We start from the raw sequence: 13239 nt of genomic DNA on the forward strand, positions 1-13239 counted from the left end.
ATAGAGAATCCTTGAAAAAACAGATCTTAGAAATATGAGTTCTGCAAGAGCTTTGATAGATCAAATCGTAGCATTTATATCAACCCATACCCTATCTTAATGTGTGTACTTGGGTACAAGCAAAAATTTCGGTAAGAACCTCCCAGTAAGATCACTGAAATTTGATGTTTGTAGGTCAAATACTATATACAAAGAAGACGACATTTTAATGTAATTTATTTGAAATGCTTCCAGAGAAGTTTAAGGCCATTATACAAAAACATTCATTTCATGAAAACATTCATTGACTTTCTTCCCATAGGCCAGCCCCTGACAGACCTCTTTTCTCAACACGCTGGCCAAAGTGGTCGATGGCTCCTGCAAAGAATGATTCATTCTTTTCCCCACCATCAAACAACTTTTCTCGGCTTTTCTCTGCTTCTGTCTGCAGCAGATTCATTCAGTCGCTAAATCAATAACAACTTGAGTTGTTTTAAATAAACTTGTAATAGAAAAAAAGATTCACTGTGTTTAAAATCTATAAATACAGAAATATGTTTTACAGGGTAAAATGGACCACAACATTTTATTTTGAAAAATAAGTACTATAGCTTGTTTTTATATTGATAAATCTTGTCACACAGCTTCTTTGAATGCATGATAGACGTACATGATAAAATGACAACATAGTATTTACTGCTTTCCTTTGTGTAAACTTGAAAGACAGATTTAAAAAAAAAGAAAAGAAAACTTTTTTGGCAATAATTTAGAATCATTACTACTAGTGCTGGTGTGGGTACAATTTTGCACAAGTCATCTTTAATATTTACACTCGCAGGGAGATTTTCTGTGTATTAACTTTTTTTAAAGGTCTGCGACTCACCCTGCATTGTAAATCAAGTCTGGCAAAGAGGTTTATTAGTTTGGATAACTGATCCTAATTAATGATAGAGTTAATTAAGTCGGCCTCTGGAGAATGTAATTATGATTCTGATCCAGAACAGAGCCAGAGATGGCAAATGATGACCCAAAAGTGGGGCAGGGAAACCCAAGGCTCTGGCCTTTCCCAGACGGACACTGGACCTTACTTTTCTCTTTTAATGCTTCCCACATAAGGTCACAATGGAGCACTTCTTCCAAATTCTTTTTCTCACATGTTTCCGTAAACAGAGTCACTGACTGAGCCGCAGTCCCTTTTCCTCATCTCTTCATTCATGCTCTAAAACACGAGTAGGCCTAAGCAGATGAAACAAAGAGAAGATGGGTCTTTTTGCTATCCTGCCAGGTTTTCCCAGGCCCTTTGAGTTATATTATGATATTTTAGGCTAGAAATGGCTCTTTAAGGCCAGCCAGCATCCATGGCAGAGACCTCCTGATGCAATGCACATTTCAGTTCAAGATTCAGAGCTGACAGCGGTTTTTGCGTTGATCCTTTTAAGGTCAGACTCTTATTTCATGTCCTAATAGATTATTGCATCAAATTTGTACTGGATGAAATTGCAAGGTCAAAACAGTGCTTCTTCCTTTGCAAAATTAAACCTTCAGAATCCCCAGGGATGTTTTCATGCTTTTTGGTTGGATGACATTGAACCAATTTGACTTGAAATATTGATCTTTCCCGTTTCTCCTTCAAATGCCATCATGATACACAAGTAAATTCCTCATGCCCTGTCTTCAAGGCTCTTTAAATTTCATGCCTTCAGCTACCCTGTCAAAGAGCCAGAAAAGCACTAGAGAAACATGGAAGGACCCTTTAATCTACATGAAACAGTAGTTTAGAGATTGTTTTCTTTCTGTTTTTTAAAATCCAGCAGGATGAGTGAAAGTAACTTGTTCAAGTACTTCTCCATCCATCCAGACACTTGTGAAATACAATACAGGGTAACAGTTGCCACAGATTCCAGCTGACACAGACTGGCAGTTACAGTACTAGGGACAAAAAAGTACAGACAGGACTGGGTCAACACAGTCACAAAAGTATTAAAAAGTGCTTCTCCAAACCGTTCCATGTGTGGAATGCAAATACTGTACAGGTAAGACACAGGGCTACTTCCAGGAAGTACATGCTTCTGTCAGACGTTACTTTCAACATGCCTGCTATCCCCACAGGAAGAGCCTGTCTGTTCCATGCGTTCACAGTCAAGGCTGACCTCACTTGTGTCCATGCTACAATCCGATTCACTGTCTGATTGGTCCATCTGCTCAAGTTTTGTTTCTCCCTGTGGCTCCCTGCTCCCGGTGGTGGGATCTAGGAACGGTCCCTCGGAGTCAAGGACCCCAGCCTGCCCCGCAGCACACAGAACTGTTTCTTTGGCTTGACGAATACAGTTGAGCCACTGCTGTTTGTTGAAGGTGTCATTGGCTTGTAATGAGTGGGTCTGACTTTGGGATCCATTTTTGAAACTTACTCTGAAGAAGTTTTTAACTAGAAATGAAAAACACATGATAACAAAGGTCAATGGACAGGTATTTCCTCAGGCCAAAGATTACACGTGATGACACTAACCCCCAGTACCCACGGCAGAGATTACTAATTGATTACTAAATGTGCCCTACTGATCTAGGAATGGCTCAGCTCCACCCTGCAGCCTCCATCAATCAACAGGTGTTGACAAGGTCTGGCACTCAGTTGCTCTCGGAAGCTAGGAAATCAGTACGGAACAACTATGTCTTGTGTTTCAGGGAACCCCAGAGTACTGGGTACCAAACCTGGCTGCATATCAAAATCCCCCAAGAGCATGTTAAAAATACAGATCCCGGGGTCCTACCCTTAGAGATTCAGATTCAGTAGGTCTGATGTGGGCCTGGGAAACTGTAATTTCAACAACTGCCCCAAGCTAGAGCTTTTTCAAGTTTAAGAAGCTCTTTGTAACATCAAACAGGCCCAAGACCCTCCACATGATAGTACTTGTATATTTAGTATCTGATGATTGAGAAGATATGTAAAGACTCTTATAAGTTTGGTTTCATTTTAAAATGAAATGACATTTTAATAATAACTGCAACAGGAGCTCTGTGCATTTATTTTTTTAAATTATTTATTTATTTATATTCTTTTGGCTGTGCCACGTGGCTTATGGGATCTTAATTCCCTGACCAGATACTGAACCCTTGGCAGTGAAGGTGTGGAGTTCTAACCACTGGACCACCAGGGAATTCCTGGAGTTACGTGCATTTAAAAAATGGTAGTGCACAATATGGAAGACATTTGATTTAGTTTAGTAACAACATTAACTGTCATTTAATGGGCCCCGTGTGCCACATGCATGTGGTTCACAGAAGTGTCTGTGCTCAGTCAGTCCCCGTGCACGATCCCTGTAGCCAACAGACTGGCTTCAGATAAATTCAGGCTCCAGTCTTTGCTGTGGCGCAAATGCCTTAACTCCCCTACGTTTCAGTTTCTTTATTTGTAAAATGGGAAAAACAAAGAGAATCTACCTTAGATGGTTATTATGAGGAATAAATATAATAATACATGTAAGTGCTTATACAATCAATGCCTGGCACATAGTCAGTACTTGAGAAATGTAAGTACTACTGCTACTACTAGTACTACACTGGGGCAGAGGGACTGGTGAGTAGGTAAGAGGCAGTATACATGAATTACTTTGACAATATGATGCCAATGTTAACCTAAGAGGCTCAAATGTTACTTGCTCAAAGAAGACCTCTCTGACCATTTCATCTTAAAACATACCTCCTATTGCTATCCCTCTCTATTCCCTTACTGGGTTTTAGTTTTCTTAAGGTACCTGGATTATGTATTTGCTTCTCAAATAACCTCTACCTCCTCCATCACAATGTAAGTTCCACAGGGCTTCCAAGGAATTGAATTGTTTGGTTCCCTAGTGTATATCAGTGCCTGGCACAGTGCTTGACACATAGGAGACACTAGATAGATGCTGCTATCTAAGCTTCTTTTGGTTAATTCCTTTGTTTATTAAGTCTCAAGTTAGAGAAGCCCATTAGAGTAATTACAGATAAACCCTCAGCCCAGTTGATCATAGTTATGTCTCTTTAGAGACAAGTCTGCCAGCTTAACTACAAAAACCCACCGTTATACAACTGTAATCACATAGGGACCATCTGGCCTTAAGAATGCTTTTATCCAGTGGAAGGAGTCAGAGTAAGGGAGCTTAAGGGGCACCAGTTATATGCAGACAGGTTAACTTGTAGTGTCTTACTTAATCCTTATAACAATCCTATGAAGTAGGTATGCATGCATCCCCACTTTGCAGATGGGAAACTAAGGCTCAAAGAGGTTGAGTAAGTTTACACAACCAGTAAGTGATGAAAGAAAACTGGAATGCAGTTTGACTTCAAGGCCATAGCTCTTCTCTTTTCACCAGGCAGCCATTCCCTCCAAACCACCACGACCAAAGACGTTCAACAGGTCAAAATGGACAGCCATCCATACTTCTCTCATTGTTGCTAAACGCCCCACGCAGGGAGCCGCCCAGCCTCACTTCTCCGTCCTGCAGATCTTCCAGCAGGAGGTCCTTCACGGGGATGGGCTGCCGGTACAACTGGTAGCAGAGCTGCTCGTTGTGGGTGACAGCCCGAGTGATCACAAGTACTTCTTGGAACAGGAAAACGTGTAGTTTCTGGAAGAAAAGAATCCACAGGATTCCCCTAAGCAATAATCTAATGAGTAGTTGATAAGTGGACCTCTGTGGATAAGAGGTCCCTAGGTACCAGGTTCACACTGGCCTATGAACTTCTAGGCTCAAATCTACCTCTGGGAGAACAGCAGTTGGGGGTTGGACACATTTCCAGATGCATCCATTGCCTTTCCTACGGGAGCGCCTCCCTAGGGCCCCACTGAAGAAGGCCTTTCTGCCTACAGACACCTGCAGCCAGGTCTGCCAGCTGCAGTGGCGTTCTTCACACTGCAATTCACAACCTGTGCAGACACATACAGCCTTATAGGAACATTTAAAAAAGAAAAGGAGAGAGAGAAACCCCATAGAATGAAGAGGCTAATGAAGGAAAATAAGTTAGTGCTCTCGGGGCTTTGGTTTATTGTATCCAATACAATTCTAAGAGATCACAATGAATAACAGTCCATAAAGGATGAGACGGACATATCAGAGCCTAATATTAACGTTTGCTTCTCAAACCCATAAAACACTTGTTCCTTCAACCACTGAGCTGAGTATCAGCTTCATCCAGGCATCCCAGCTCGGAACACTGCCCATTCCCGAGGAAACCAGAGCATGCTGCTGTAGCCACAAAGAAAGACAATCAAACAAGTTGTCCTTCTCGGTTAAGTTCATAAGAACCTCGGTTCTCTGAAGAGGTTGTGCTTAAAAGGCTGATGATTGATGTGTGTGTTGTTGGCAAAAAAAGAATCTCCAAAATAAAGGCTTGTCTCAAACCACATTATAAAAGCAATTTTGCTGAGTGGAGGTGGGGTAAATTGGCTCCATTCAACTCTAAGTGCCAGACTCTTCCCGCAGCTTGGAAATGCTTAGGAGGTGAAGAGAGACGATCCATGACTTTGCAGCTAGGTTCTGGTTTTCCAGTGGCAATATTTGGGAATGTCAGCCTTAGGGCCTCAAAGAGGAGACCAGAAGAGCAGGGCTGAAAATTCACATTAGAATCTTGATCTGGGGTCGGGGAAGCATATTCAGCATCATCAGATAGTTTTAGATTTGGAAGAAAAGATACTTGCGGGTCATCTACCCGCACCCTGCCACAGACGGATGGATGGACAGACACACACACACATACATACACACATACCAAAAACTGCAGAAACTGAAGCTCAACTAAATGTTGGCTTGTGGACACATAAATGATGACGGCTCTGTATTGGTGTGTGTTTGCGGTGGGGTCAGGTTTGAAGACCGAAAAACAGAGTAAAGCACAAAATAACCAAGTTAAGGGCTTTTTTTTGGTGTGGGTGGTGGGGATGGCAGAAGAGAATATTAAGACTTTTCTTTTGGGGGTTAGGGAGCGGAGGGAGTTAGTCACTGTTTTACATACTAAAAATAATCAGAGATTTTTACACTGTTTCTACTTCTACCACTCTTTCTTTTTGTTTTTTTTTGGGGGGGAAGTAAGGATTTATTAAGAACATCAAGCTCCAGGGCATTTTTTTTTTACCATATACCTTTAAAAGTGTTTTTTATCCCCCCAAAAATCCTTATCATTTAAAACCAGATATTCAAATTATATAGCTAACATTTTTAGCTAATCAACTCTTCAGCGCTGATCCTAGAAAACCACCTTCAATGGATCTTTGAATAACGGAGATTCAGCCCCTGATACGAGTAGTGTAGTTAGTCACACCTTTAACGTTCAAGCCACAAGTTGTGACGTTTGAAAGAGGTGAGGTCTACTGTCCTGCATCATCAGAATTTGTCGTATTTTCAGTGCTACTGGGTTGCACGTTATCTGCGAGGTTGTGTGCATGCTCAAGAAATAAATCAGTACACTTAATTCCTTAGTCAGCAATTTAATTTTTGCTTCCAACAGTTCGTTCTCTTCCTTGAGCTGACTCACTCTCTGCAGCGTATCCTGTGCGTTCTGCTTGCTTTTCAACTGGTTCTTTTTCACTGCCATGTTGTTCCTCTCTGCACTGACGATACTCGTCACTGCTGCGATCCATGGGCAAACTCTTTTTGCTCTGCTTGCCTGGAGACACAGCTTTGCCTCTGCCCCCAGGGCCAGTGGGCACCAGCTGAGGAACCTGCTATAAGCCGCTGGCATGAGCCTGAGTATGGATGACACTTATTCCGTTCACGCCCGGGTACTGTTCTGCTGTGATACCTTGCTCATTTGGGCATGCTCCCTTGTCAACACGGAACAATCAGAAATGAGGACAAGGTGATCAATGGTTTGATCTGCCAAGAAATCTTCACACGTACCTGCGCCTCCAGCCTGCCCCTCCACAAGCGGCCTCCACTCCCAGCGGCCCTGCACGGGGTGGCCTGACCCGACCCAGGCCTTGCGGTCCGCCAGTCCTACTTCTACCGCTCTTCTAGACAAGGTAGGCACTTTGAACTCAGATTGTCTGGGCAACTTTAAAAAATATCCCTGGGCTTCCCTGGTGGCGCAGTGGTTGAGAGTCCACCTGCCGATGCAGGGGACACGGGTTCGTGCCCTGGTCGGGAAGATCCCACATGCCGCGGAGCGGCTGGGCCTGTGAGCCATGGCCGCTGAGCCTGCGCGTCTGGAGCCTGTGCTCCGCAACGGGAGAGGCCACAACAGTGAGAGGCCCGCATACCACAAAAAAAAAAAAAAAAAAAAAAAAAAATCCCTTATTTGTGAATGTTCACTGAGAATTCCTCTTCTTAGTCGCAGCTCCTTCCTGCCCTCAAACTGTTGAGATTTTTTTCCTGACTCAGGACTTTATTCATAATGACTTTTTTTCCGCTCCGCGGCATGTGGGATCTTTCCGGACTGGGGCATGAACCTGTGTCCCCTGCATCGGCAGGCGGACTCTTAACCACTGCGCCACCAGGGAAGCCCCATAATGACTTTTACAATTCTACTGGGAACAAACAAACAAACAAAAACAAATCCCCTCACCCCAACTAAAATCTTTGTTCTCAAAAATCTATCTGCCTGAAACATGAAGTAGATAGAGTTCATCCTTAATGCCCTGGGCACATCCAGCAAGAGGGTCTCAGTCCCTGACTGATGGACAGAAACAGAACAGGCCCTCATTCTGTGGGGTGATGCATCTTCCTATTTTCCACAGGGCTTCTGAGAAAGAATGTTCAAGCAGCCAGAGCAACAGCCATTAGAAATCTACCAGTGCTTTTCAGATATCAGCAAAAAGCAGAATGCAGCTGTCTGGCAATCAGTAACTCCCTAGTCAAACAAAAACACTTCTTCAAGCAGCGGCCTGTGACCGGTCTCAAAACCTTTGTTGCAACATCAGCTGATTAGATCTACAGCAGCACTGATAATGGGTGCTGTGACATGTCCTCAGTGATTTCAAATAACATTTCCAAGCCTGCCCATAAATGCCACTTTACAGTCCAGGTCAGAAGGGCGTCCCCTGAATCATCAAAGCATATTAAGAGTTTTCAATCTAGTTTTGGCCTTCATTCTACGGGTTGGCTAGATACTGAAGATGAAACACGAAAGAAGTGGAGACTGTCTTTCTCAATGCTGAAATTTAAATATATATTATATATAATAAAGTTTACATATTACATAAAATACATGTTATATATAATATATAAAAATTATATATTAGCATTAATTTCTACTGCTATATATAAAAATAGCCTGGTGAGTTAAATTTTTAAAAAAATAAATTTATTCATTATTTTTTATTTTAGGGTGCATTTGGTCTTTGTAGCTGTGCGCGGGCTTTCTCTAGTTGTGGGGAGCAGGGGCTACTCTTCGTTGCGGTGCGCGGGCTTCTCACTGCGGTGGCTTCTCTTGTTGCAGAGCACGGGCTCTAGGCACGTGGGCTTTAGTAGTTGTGACACGTGGGCTCAGTAGTTGTGGTTCGCGGGCTCTAGAGCACAAGCTCAGTAGTTGTGGCGCATGGGCTTAGTTGCTCCACGGCATGTGGGATCTTCCTGGACCAGGGCACCAACCCGTGTCCCCTGCATTGGCAGGTGGATTCTTAACCACTATGCCACCAGGGAAGTCCCTGAGTTGAATGAATTTTGAACTCTCATGTAATTTAAATCCATTTTTCTTTCATGTAAGCATTTGTTCACCTACTCATTCACTCACGTATTCACCTAACATTATTAAGTGCCTTAGTATGTGCCAGGTCCCAAGATGGCGCTAGGGATTGGCAAGGCACAGTCTCCACCCTAAAAGAGTGTGGTAAAATGGAAGATATTGACAGACAGATGGAGAATTACAACCCACTGTAGTAAGCCCTCCAGGGGAGATTTGTACAAGTTGCTATGATAGGAGAAGAGAAACAATTTCAGTACCTGCTGAGGAATAAAAGCCAGGAAATGGAATATCTACAGGTCAGAGCTAGATATACAGCTGATGGGAGGGTAGATTATTATTAAAAAAAACCCCAAAAACTGGTCTCAAAATGTCAGTCTGTGGATAGGTACAAATTCACGAAAAAGAATGATTTCTCATAAAGCTAAATGAATTCAATTAAAGAGCTATCTGTTTTTCTGAGATCATATGTTTTTAACATCCTGTTAAAATCACCCATTACTTTCTGATATCAAAGTGGGAGGAGATGGTAACTGTTTTGTATTTGCTTTTTTTTTTTTTTAATTTATTTTATTTATTTATTTATTTTTGGCTGTGTTGGGTCTTTGTTGCTGTGCACAGGCTTTTCTCTAGTTGCGGCAAGCAGGGGCTGCTTTTTATTGTGGTGCGCAGGCTTCTCACTGCGGTGGCTTCTCTTGTGGAGCACAGGCTCCAGGTGTGCGGGCTTCAGTAGTTGTGGCATGCGGGATCAGTAGTTGTGGTTCAAGGGCTCTAGAGCACAGGCTCAGTAGTTGTGGCACACGGGCTTAGTTGCTCCACGGCATGTGGGATCTTCCTGGACCAGGGCTCGAACCCGTGTCCCCCTGCATTGGCAGGTGGATTCTTAACCAATGCACCACCAGGGAAGCCATGTATTTGTTTTCAAAGGTCATGACCGAACAAAAGAAAAAGCTGGCAACTCTATGTTGGTTTCCAAAATTTTTCTGAATATTTACTGGTCATGAAATTTAAGATATATATATATAATAAAATATAAAAATATATTTAAAAACTATATGATCCTATGATATAAAAGACACTGGGAAAGCAACTTTTGTCTAAAACATGTGACCCTGGTTAGGGAAGGCATAGTAACAGGAGGCTCAGTATCAAGTGGATTAAGTATTTGGGGAGGCCCAGGATGAGATTACTGAAGGAGAGTAACTACTCACCACACCCCTGTTGTTCTTCAGTTCGCCATGACAACACAGCACCTTTGAGCTGTCAATCAGGGAGTCTTTCTGGCCTTCCTCCAAGTAAAGAAGTCGCTCTTTATAATAACGGCATTCAGATTCTCCAGTCTTGGTGTTGATTTCTGCCACGATTCCCTGAATGATGTTTATCTGTGAAAACAAAAAGAAAGTATGGGGAAAGTTAGCAAACCATTCACACCAACAAGGCCCAGGTACTCAGCCTAGAAAGTCACTAAGATACACTTGGATCTAATTCTGAGATCATGTTATCTAAGTTGCTGCTTTGGGAAAAGGGAAAAATAAATAAATGCTTTTAATATACTGTATCTATCCACCCAAACACCATCTATACATGTACACATATAAATACATACAACATATATTCATTTGTATACACACACATATTTGTATTATATATAAAACTAATGTTGATGCATAATTTTATGAGTGAAAGAGATATGAGGTATTGATTTCAATGTGCAGGACTTATAATCACTAAGCTCTATATTGCACATTTCTTAAAACATGCTCACAATGTTGAAAATGTAGGCATTCAAAAAATGTGGCCAAGGAGAGGAAAAGTAGAATGTAATAGTCTAGAAAAGGGATTGGGTTGTCCTTGGGGATTTGAAACCCAGTTTCAAGGTCTCTCTACATGCACTTAATCTAACCTACAAACAATATTTGCAAATTGGGTGTGAATAAATGGTTTGAGTATCTTTTCAGTGACAAAACATAAATGATTTATGAAAGACAGAACTAGGAATGGAAACAAAGGACACTAGGAGTAAGAATGAGGACAATTTGTCTATATACACTCAGGCCCAAACCTACAGCACATGTGAGTAAATTAGGGGTGGAGGGATTTCAAAGCAATGGTGGATGCATTATTGTTTTTGTTTTTTTGCTGCTTTTGGCTAGGCCGCTCGGCTTGTGGGATCTTAGTTCCCTGACCAGGGACTGAACCCAGGTCCTCTGAAAGTGAGGAGTCCTAACCACTGGACCACCAGGGAATTCCCTGCATTATTGTTAAATTCAAAATGAAGCAAAACACAACAACAAGAGTACAACACTGAGACATGTTCAGTAAGCATTTATTCCAATGTAGTGTTGTTCTATAACATGAACAATACATCTAAAAGTTAGAAAATTCTAGAAAACAAAGGAGCAAGAAATTAGTTGAGTAGAAACTCAGTGACACCAATCCAAGGCAAAGTAATGACTTCTTCACCAGAATCCTCTGTCCCCTAATAGTGAAAAGACCAACAGTCCCATCTTTCTTGTGCTGGTATTAACGGAAAAGAACGTAACAGATGAGAAATGTCAGTAAGGCCTCTTCTTGGTCACATTTACTTAATGGAAAAACAAACCAGTCTCTGAAAAGCAAGGTTTTAAGAGGCTTTTACTCAGTGAAAAGCTACCAGACCTTGTGTTCAAGTGGTAGTGAATTCTAAGATTGTTAAATGATCATTTTTCACTTGCCTTCTGCCCAAAGCAACTGGATAAAAACTTCTACCCAGAAAAAAAGAAAAAAAAAAAATACAGGGCTTCCCTGGTGGCGCAGTAGTTGAGAGTCCGCCTGCCGATGCAGGGGACAGGGGTTCGTGCCCTGGTCTGGGAGGATCCCACATGCTGTGGAGCGGCTGGGCCCGTAGGCCATGGCCGCTGAGCCTGCGCGTCTGGAGCCTGTGCTCCACAACGGGAGAGGCCGCAACAGTGAGAGGCCTGCGTACTGCAAAAAAAACCCAAAAAACAAAAAAACACCTTCTACCCAGTTATAACCTTGGCATTTCCACGCAAGTTTGATAGAAGATCTTACAGCTTTGAGCTGAAGTCTGGTGACTGCATCTTATGGACAGAGGCATAATCTCTACACCTTTGTAGCTACTAAGAGTTTCAAAGATCATTTATTTACTCTTTTCTCTATTTCCTGAATTTGGATGGTAGCACTACTTTGATAATTTAAAAACAAACATTATTTTTAAAAATACAGGCTCTTTATGGCATAAAAGAATTTTTTTGGTCTTTGATGTCAACCTAATGTTTAATATAAGTCCTGTGAAATTAATCTGAGTTTCACTAACACACAAAAAGTAATAAATGGAACACTTTGGTGTACAAACTTTGTTTCTTTTCTCCCCCTTTTGTTTTTCAAAGATGGCTAATTATTTATTGTTACTTTCAAAAACAAACAAACTGGGCTTCCCTGGTGGCGCAGCGGTTGGAAGTCCGCTCGCCGAAGCAGGGGACACAGGTTCATGCCCCGGTCTGGGAAGATCCCATATGCCGCGAAGTGGCTGGGCCCGTGGGCCATGGCCGCTGAGCCTGCGCATCGGGAGCCTGTGCTCCGCGACGGGAGAGGCCGCAGCAGTGAGAGGCCCACGTACCCCAAAAAACAAAAACAAAACAAAAAAAACAAACAAGAAATTTCACAGAATATTCTAAAGCTATGACTCATCCTTCAAATAAGTTCAATTAATGCTTGTTGAGCATCTGTTCAGTGTCAGACTGGGTGGTGTCATTCAAAGAAGTGAGACAGGGTCGCCGCCCTCAAGAAGCTTAAAATATATGGGAGGTATCTGAGCAATTGTTTTATGTCTACCTTATCTTTCTACTTTACTACATTTTTCATATGTAGTGAAATCCATACTTTGTCCTTGTTTTTAATAATTAAAAATTTTTTTTCATTTAGTTTTTGGCTGTGTTGGGTTTCGTTGCTGCGTGTGGACTTTCTCTAGTTGCTGCGAGCAGGGGCTACTCTGTTGCGGTGCATGGGCTTCTCATTGCAGTGGCTTCTCTTGTTGCAGAGCACGGGCTCTAGAGCACGCGGGCTTCAGTAGATGCGGTGCGTGGGCTCAGTAGTTGCAGCACACAGGCTCTAGAGCACAGGCTTGGTAGTTGTGGTGCACGGGCTTAGTTGCTCCAAGGCATGTGGCATCTTCCTGGACCAGGGATCAAATGCGTGTCCCCTGCATTGGGAGGTAGATTCTTAACCACTGAGCCACCAGGGAAGTCTCTCCTTGCTTTTAAAGACCTTTGTGGGGCTTCCCATGTGCCTAGAGCCCGTGCTCTGCAACAAGACAAGCCACCACGAGAAGCCCGCACACCGCAATGAACATAGCCCCTGCTCGCCGCAACTAGAGAAAGCACACGTATAGCAACGAAGACCCAACGCAGCCAAAAGCAACAACAACAACAACAAAAAAAAACACCTTTGCATTAATTGCTGTGGTTCATCTTATCTGCTATTACTAGGTGTACCCGGGCAGCTGGAATTAATCAGTACTTGAGTCAATTTTCTGAATTTCCTGCAAGTATCCAGGAAACCAGAAGGAACATGCACTATAAGCATAAAGATATGTTCATTTCCTAATTT

The 13239-nt window shown here is 42.5% G+C and overlaps 1 protein-coding gene and 1 pseudogene across 2 annotated transcripts in view; both read right to left on the reverse strand.

Moving 5' to 3' along the window:
• Positions 1-253: 253 nt before the first annotated feature.
• Positions 254-13239, reverse strand: part of ARHGEF3 (Rho guanine nucleotide exchange factor 3) — a 67964-nt gene continuing 54978 nt past the window's right edge. Inside the window, exons 8-10 of the mRNA XM_082663667.1 lie at positions 9843-10013; positions 4397-4583; positions 254-2404 (exon numbers count right to left, since the gene is read on the reverse strand). Of these exons, the coding sequence (XP_082519793.1) occupies positions 2052-2404; positions 4397-4583; positions 9843-10013 (711 nt within the window). The 3' untranslated portion in view covers positions 254-2051. The remainder of the gene's footprint in view (positions 2405-4396; positions 4584-9842; positions 10014-13239) is intronic.
• Positions 6253-6762, reverse strand: LOC309829043 (CCAAT/enhancer-binding protein gamma-like; annotated as a pseudogene). The gene has a single exon. The product of its transcript is annotated as a CCAAT/enhancer-binding protein gamma-like (transcript).

Source organism: Grampus griseus (assembly GCF_964374135.1).
Source record: "Grampus griseus genome assembly, chromosome: 10".
Lineage (NCBI taxonomy): Eukaryota > Metazoa > Chordata > Mammalia > Artiodactyla > Delphinidae > Grampus > Grampus griseus.